This window comes from Arachis ipaensis, chromosome B06, assembly GCF_000816755.2.
Source record: "Arachis ipaensis cultivar K30076 chromosome B06, Araip1.1, whole genome shotgun sequence".
Classification (NCBI taxonomy): Eukaryota; Viridiplantae; Streptophyta; class Magnoliopsida; order Fabales; family Fabaceae; genus Arachis; species Arachis ipaensis.
In genome coordinates, this window is record NC_029790.2 from 119195740 (window position 1) to 119203882 (window position 8143).

The window sequence follows — 8143 nt, forward strand, 5'->3', positions numbered from 1 at the left end:
CATCCCGGAGTCTTATATCTTACATCACTGGGCACTGTTACCATATTGAGAACCTCCGGTTCTTATACCGTATTTCTGTTGTGTTTTTCAGATGCAGGTCGCAACCCACCTCAGTGAGTTGCTTGGATGGTGACAGAAGCGGAGGATCATGATACTTTTTGGAGTCCCTTTTTATTATTCTGTTTATACTTTATATATCTCTCACTTTGTATTTTACTTTGCCTAGAGGCATTACTTTTAGACGAAAAACTTGTATAAGCTGTTTTTAACTCTAGATTTCTGTATGTCTGTATATAGCTAGCCGGCTTAAACTCCGCGAGCCTGGCTAGATTCCTATGCTATTATACTCTTATCTTTTGTTATATTATATCTATATCTTGTGCTTTAAGTAGGTAGCTTCGTGAGTACGTTTTGCGCTTTTTAAATCCTGTTTTTGAGCTATATCCTTCATCGAGCTTCTAGATTATATTATTTCTTCTATATATTATATGTATGAGCTTTAGAACTGTCGTAACCTCTGATTAACCTTTGCTTTACGACGCGAGGTAAGACTTAGGGTAATTAGGGTGTTACATTGGCTATACTAGGAAGGACGACAAAGTTACGGTCGACAGTAATTCAACACGTCGTTAAGGATGATACACTGAAAAAAGAGAGACTTCGTCAGAAGACAGTAGATGACAATGACGTCGGCGCAACGCGACGGCAATGCTTGGAAGGACCGAAGCTACTTGATAAAGTGATGAAGAAAGAATGGAGGAGTGAAAATGTGCTTCAATTAACGAGAGTGAAATTTTGATATTTTAAGAAATTATACCATTACCAATCTCAAATAATAAATTACAAAATAACCCAACTATGGTTAAGATAATGACCAATTAAAATGTGACATAACATGAAAGGTAACTTACATGTTATTTTAGAAGAGGTTAGATAGAATTCACTATATTATTCTGAGATGTTTTTTTAGTTGTTGTTGCATACAGTGTGTTTTAGTCCGACAACGAGTAAGGTGACCACTCGACCAACTCAAATTAATTATGTTCTGAAATGTTTATTTGAGCTGGTTGTGGAAATTGGGCCTGCATTGATTGAGGTCTCTTAAAGTGTTTCTACTTATTGGATCTGATCAGATTTTTTTATTCGTATTAAGGCCATCAACAATAATCAACCCAAGCTTATTTTAACAGAAGACAACCTGACTAATGACCTTGCTGAAAAAATCATCGGAACACCAGTCAGCAGAATAGTAGAACAGGACAAACTCATTTGGTCATATAGAAGATAGAAACTACACAATTAAGACTGGATATCACATCACAAAGAAAGAAGAAGAGAAAAAAGGCGAAAGGGATAACCCCTCAACAAGCTCCTCATTAGAAGATATTTAGATAGGAATATGGAATATAAAAATTTTCCAAAAAATTAAGATATTTATATGAAGAGCTACTCACAATATTTTACCGGTTAAAGCCAACTTAACAAAAAAGAAGATAACTAATTGTAATCTTTATCCTATTTATTTGCAGAAGGAAGGGACAATTGAGCATGCACTACTACAATGTAACTGGACAAAAGCGGTATAATTTGGCTCACAAGTGCAGTGCATAATAAACAAAGAGAACGTCAAATCAGTAGGATTATGATTACAAGAGATGCTCAGAAAATGCAATCAAGGAAACAAATTAGAAATAATCCAAAATTGGAGTAACATTGGCATCATATTGTAGGCAATTTGAAAAACGAGAATGAAAAAGTCTATCAAAACTCATAACCTAATTCAGAGTCAACCATCAATTATGTTAGAGTACTTGAACTAAGCTATTTCAATTCAGCAGAAGAAAGCAACAATGAAACCAAAGAACAAATTAGAAAAAGCTCAATATCTGTCATATGGAGAGCACCTCTTTTCAATTGGCTCAAATTAAACATTGATGCAACCATCAAATTCTGGAACAGTAGGGATTGTAATGGATCAATTAGAGGAGGGATGACAGCTATGATTCATACAAACTCTAGTCTCACTGAAGAAGCAATTGCAATTAGGTAAGCAATTATTCTAGCAGAAAATCTCAACATTGAAAATGTAATAATTGAATCAAATTGCTGCCAATTAGTTCAAATTCTCAAATTAGAGAAGAATTTGTGGGAAGTGGATCCAAATATATATTTAAGACATAAGAACAATTTAGAAGAGACTCTCGAACTGTGGTTTTACCAGGATTCCTCGAGAGAGGAATGAGCTGGCTCACAATCTCGTCATCCTAAAGTTAAAAAATCAACTTATCAACAACTGGCCAATATGTCCACCCATCCAAATTACACAATTATGGGCATAGATACCTCTCCAACTCCACAAATAGTGACCGTGTTCCTGACCATAATCGACATCAAAACCTTCGCCTGTGGCAGCTCTCTATTCATCTCGCTCTCCAAGCAAGAAGGAAAGGTTTTGTCTTCAACCTCGTAGCGTTATTCAGTCCGATGTAGCAGTGGTTCCTTTCACAATCATCCCTGGCTAGTGGCTACTGTGAAGAACTCCTTCCAAGTTCTCTCTCTCTATCAAATCTCCATCAAGTCTTTCAAATGCCCATGTGCAATGTTAATGGGTTTTAATTTCAAATTAAAAGGACGTTATAGGAGAGGGAACTACTCTTGGAATAGTAAGTAGACATAGAAATTATTGTTTTAGTATCAGGTTGAATTTTGGTCCGGGTGAATTTCTGACCTGGGGCCCTTCTAAAAAAAACTGACTAATGACAAAAAAAAAGAACTTGACTCAAACTTTTTGTCTGTTAGCTCATGTAAAAAAAGTACACACACACACATATATATATAAGAACACCTAGGCGTGAAACATGCTTAGCAACAACCCCAACTCTCAAAAATGTCTCTTTAAAAATCACCTAAATCAAAAGGCCAAACGGAACACCGATCCAATTGATTATGAAGTTCGCCACCAATTCAATGAATTTTATTCACGTACACCCAACGAATGAATGCTACTTTCTTCAACTCCTGTGGTAATGAAATGATCGTCTATAGGAGTGTGCAGATTGAAGACTACGCAAGCATTAATTAACGATGTATGTGTATATCACATACGTTAGAGTAGAAATGCCACTTTTAGAGGTATATGCTCAAGAAAGTTAACTTTCTTTTTTCGCCAACTGTGTCTTAGCTTCATTCTTTCGTTTGCTTCATCTCACTTATAATTTCTAAATATTTACCACATAAATGCATGCAGATATGATATTAATGAGAGCTAAGGCCTAAGGGTAGCAGGATATGCATTATTGATATATCGATGTAATATATCATCCATAAGGTAATTCTCTCGTTTCACGTAAACACGTTGAAAGTGAAATAGTTGCCGGTTTTTGCTCATCGTCCTTCTTAGTTCGTACTTCGTAGAGAAGAATTATTGGAATCTATTAAACACGGACACCTGGCTCATTTGTCGTGTCCGTATGTGTGTTTTTTATTTCTAACGGTGTCTTAATAAAAGAAAAAAGTTCTCTTACACGTTTACACACTTAAATATCATTATATGTTAGTATATTCATAAATTAATTTATATTTTATATATATGTCATATTTTTATATCATATCAAAATTTAAAATTATGACTGTATGTCTCGTATCATATTTTATTTTGTGTCTGTCGTGCATCATAGATTGATGAAATTATTGTAGTTTTGACTTTATAGCTCAAAATTAATAAGTAATGAGCTCTTATGGTCTCCAACAATTCTAGTCTATGATGGAGTCAGACAATTTAAATAATGAGAGGGAAAATATATTAAAAAAGAAAAAGAGTTAGAATTATATTTTAAAGGATTCTGGCGGATTGCATTTTCCCATCGGTTCTATATTTTAAAGGTTAGAATAATTTAGATTACCGAAGAAGGAATAAAAATGAAAAACCTAATTTAGATTACCTAATAAAGCAGAGCATTATCTGAAGAATACTAAAGTATCAACACTTTTGGTTAAAAAAAATTATAGTCAAATATAAGTTAAATATAAAGGAAAATACTAATCATTTACTTTTTTATTATCTAATACTATGTAAAGTTAATTAATAAAGATAAGAAAAAATAAAAAAATAAAAAGTTAATTACTTAATTTTATTCTAAGAGAGTTTATGAACAAATATTAATACACTTAGGAGAAAATAAAGGGTGCAATATCTTTTTAACTTTAAATTTTAAATTTTAAATTTGAAATTTTAAATTTTAAATTTGAAATTTTAAATTTTAAATTTGAAATTTTAAATTTTAAATTTGAAATTTTAAATTTTAAATTTGAAATTTTAAATTTTAAATTTGAAATTTTAAATTTTAAATCTGAGTTATTGATATAAATATAATAATAAAAAAATTAAGATTTCTTTAATACAGCACTCTTTACTTAATAAAAATCGTTTAATGATGAACCGAGAGCATTTATTAATTAATTTCAGCAACAAATACAAATATAAGGAAGGCTTCATTCAATTACTATAAAACAGAATAAGGTCACTACTCCCTTAAAACAAATAATGACACAATAAAGATATTACTAATATAGGGAACAAATAAGCATCAGAACAGAATCATATGTAACATAATATAAGATAAGATACATGAACATTTAGATCTGCATCATCAAGTCTTGGAAGATCTTCATGACAGGAGCAGGCAAACCAAGAAGGACATTGATGTTTCTCCTCTCAATGCCATGAGAAAGGAACAAGATGACTTCCTTCTCAGGCAATGAAACTGGGCCTGAGAGAACAGGCTCACCCCAACCAAAATCAGTGGTGTGAAATGACAACCTTGACCATGTTGTGATCAAAAGGGTGCATGCCAGTGATGGCCTTGCCCTTGTCACCTCAAAATAATCTATTGCTGATCTCATATAACTGTCTGTCACCATCTTTATTGCATTTTGAATTAGACTCACAGCATACGAGAAGGGCTTTTCTGTAAGTTCACCTGTTTCACACATACAATTTTTTTTTGGGTTAATTTATTGAAAACAAAACTGTTATTTTAGTTTCAGAACTAATTTTATATTTTTATAAGTACAAACAGAGAGGCACAAAGAAGTTTTTCTCAATAACGTAAAAGTTTTTTTTATTTGTGCAAAATAAAGTTGATAGAATTAAAAGTGATAAAATTTTGTAATATTATACTATGCTGAATATTATGGTGCTTAAAAGTGGTGCCTATTTATTAAAAAAAGTTAAAAATTAATATTTAATTTAAAAGATATAAAAAAATTATTTTTAAGAAATTAAAACATACTATAAAAAGAAAATAACAATTGATAGACATTATAGAATAATAATATTTCTGACAACCTCCTCCCAAAAAGTCTTTTATAAAATCTTACTCCAAATCTATCATTTAAGTCTCAACAAATAATTCAACAACATAACTTTAACACAGTGGAAGATATAAATTTTGGAATGGTATCTAGATTCTTCAATTTTATCCAAACCTATTTCTTTTCAATTGTATTTTGTCTCTTTATTTTCAATAGTTTAAACTTCTCTAACAATGGATGCACATAAATCTGGACAATTCTATGAAATTGTAAGGTTAATTTTAGAGATTAGAACATACTCACACTACCACCTCTGTAAAACTGTAACCATCTTCACGTTCATTCATGCAACCCATGCTATTTTTATTTGGGATAAATGGCTTCTTTCACTTTGTATTTCTAAGATTTACAGCTTCTTTAGTTGTTTTCGTCTTTCTGCTTCTTAACATTATTGGGACCTAACTGTTTCCCTTTAACTTTTAAAAGTAGGCTCCGAATTTTTCTTTTAAGGATGACAAGACAATTTTAATGAAAAAGGTGGTAGATACTAGATACATCTAAAGAGAAGGACGGATTTGTCTCATAGTCATACTATGTAAGTTTAAAGACTAAGTGGATAAAGATTAGGGATTAAAATAATCATAAAAAAACCAATGGATAAATCATATTAAACAACAATAAAGATTTATTTGATTAATTTTTTACCAAAATTTAACATAAACTAATTTAGGGTATTAATCTAAAATTTGAATCGTTATATTATATATACCTGCTTGGCAGACAGAATTTGTGAGCACAATTCCATTTCCAAAATATCCTTTGGGAAGAGGAGGATTAAACTTGGCCCTGCCATCAACAGCAAAGAGAAGCTTAGTCTCTTGGTTCGGCAACATCTTGAGAGCCTTGGTTCTTGCAATCCAGACAAACGCAGAGAGCACTTCAAAAGTGGTGCAAGAATCAAGAACCCCATCTTCCATTGCCTTAGCCTTGAGGCTCTTGAGCTTCTCAGGGTCAAAGCAGAAGGACCTATAAACCATGTCATCTTCATACAAGGTGTTGGTGCTTGACTTGTCTTCTATGTCAGCAAATTCTTTGTGAATAAACTCTATCTTTGGTGGCTCCCTTGCCTTCAGAATGCTTCTGTCTAGGAATGGAGGAATTGAGAGTGGAAGCTCTCTTGCTACTTCTCCCCATGAGTTCACAAACTCCATGGCTCCTATTCCATCAAACATGCAGTGGTTCATGCACAATCCAACAGAGAATCCTCCACACTTGAACTTAGTCACCTGGAATAAGTAGAGATATCTCAACCATTGTTCTAAAACTTTTCTTCAACTTGCATAAATAAATAAATGTGAGAATTCAAGTACAGTCAACTGACGTTAAATAATTTGATTGATTTGACTAAATTTTTATTTAATGACTCTCAGTTATTAATTTTACGTGAAGTTCACTACACTTGAATTTTCACTATAAATAAATTTAAATAATAATATAAATAAAATTAAAAAAAAAAAACCTGGGCAACCAAAGGAGGCATCTGAAGTATGTGCTTTGCATCAGGTATGTTATAAACCAACATACCAAGAGTAGCAGGGTCTGGCTTTGTGATATCACCAATCTCTTCCATTTCACAGTTTGCTTCAGCTTCCACATACAGTGCACCCTCACCTGTGCAGTCCACTATAAGCTTCCCCTCTGAACTTATGCTCAGCCTCCCAGCAAGAGGGTAATACTCTACAAGCACCTTCTTCAACGCGTTCTTCATCACAACCGCCGCCTTCTCGTTCCCCCTCTCCGCGCTTTTGAAGCAGTATACGGTTCTCACGATCACCGCAATGTTCTGGTCAAGGTTAGATAGAAAATACATTCCTTTCTTTGTTTCTTCTGCTGGAGCAACTAGACTTGGTTCACTTGTTAGCTTCACGCTTACTTTGAAACCGCCGCTGTTTCCATTTGTCATTGCCATCTCAATATAATAAATAATCCTCTGCCAGATATTAAAACAAAAAATTATGTTAAGATTCTATGCAGTTCTTGCTGTTTTTCTAGATATACATAAAAGAAAATTTAAATAAATATAAGAAAGAACACATTGTTTTATGAACACATCTTCGTGTGAAGAATATGTTTGACCGAACAAGTTTGACTAAACTATGAAACTGTTCATAATAACATTCTCACACGAAGATATCTTCATAACCACCTTTCATAAAAGCAATAATGGTATTTGTGTGACTATAATGCATAAGTCGTGTGTTTTTTCATACCTGAAGCTGAAGGTGTGCCTCACACAAATATGATTTATGTCTTTAACTCTTTATGATGAGCCTCTTGGGGAGCTATAGAGAGAGAGAGAGAGAGAAAGTAGTAAGGTGTTGTTTGAGAACACAGCAATGGCAGAAAATAAATATAATGTGAAGGTGAGAGGTAGTTGTTTATATGCAACGGTGCAAGCTAATAAGGGAAGATGGTGCTTGTTTTAATGTTTTTAAGATTTAATATGATTTTAGTAAATTTTTTCCCTTTTTTTTTTTTTAACAAATACATAGGTCTATGTGTTTGGTGTGGTTGGTATCCCACATTTGATAACCTAATATTTTTGCTTCATTAGTTTTTCCCTTCCTATTACATCATCATTTCCCCAGTAGACTCAAAAGTTTCATCACCATGCCTCACTAGTCACGTTTCATTTTAACTAAAGATGTCCTTATTTTATGTATATATTGTCAATAATGTTCCTTCTCTTTTTTAAAAGATTTTAACTAACTAATATTTTGAATAGCTTATAGAAAACAAAAACAAAAGATAAAAAAATACATCACTTAAT

General features: G+C 32.6%; 1 protein-coding gene across 1 annotated transcript; it reads right to left on the reverse strand.

The window, feature by feature from the left end:
- LOC107604995 (omega-hydroxypalmitate O-feruloyl transferase) lies at positions 4477–7778 on the reverse strand. The gene is made up of 4 exons (XM_016306727.2): positions 7584–7778; positions 6833–7303; positions 6083–6599; positions 4477–4979 (listed from the first exon to the last, which is right to left on the reverse strand). The coding sequence occupies exons 2-4, from the start codon at positions 7280–7282 to the stop codon at positions 4636–4638; spliced, it is 1311 nt and encodes a 436-aa protein (XP_016162213.1). The 5' UTR covers positions 7283–7303; positions 7584–7778; the 3' UTR covers positions 4477–4635.

What these genes read in the sequence shown, in the direction of transcription:
- LOC107604995 (XM_016306727.2), bottom strand. Translation starts at nt 7,282, where the DNA reads ATGGCAATGACAAATGGAAACAGCGGCGGTTTCAAAGTAAGCGTGAAG. An exon ending in TGCCTCCTTTGGTTGCCCAG is followed by an intron (nt 6,600 to 6,832) that starts GTTTTTTTTTTT and finishes TACTTATTCCAG; the next exon opens with GTGACTAAGTTCAAGTGTGG. An exon ending in AAATTCTGTCTGCCAAGCAG is followed by an intron (nt 4,980 to 6,082) that starts GTATATATAATA and finishes TGTGTGAAACAG; the next exon opens with GTGAACTTACAGAAAAGCCC.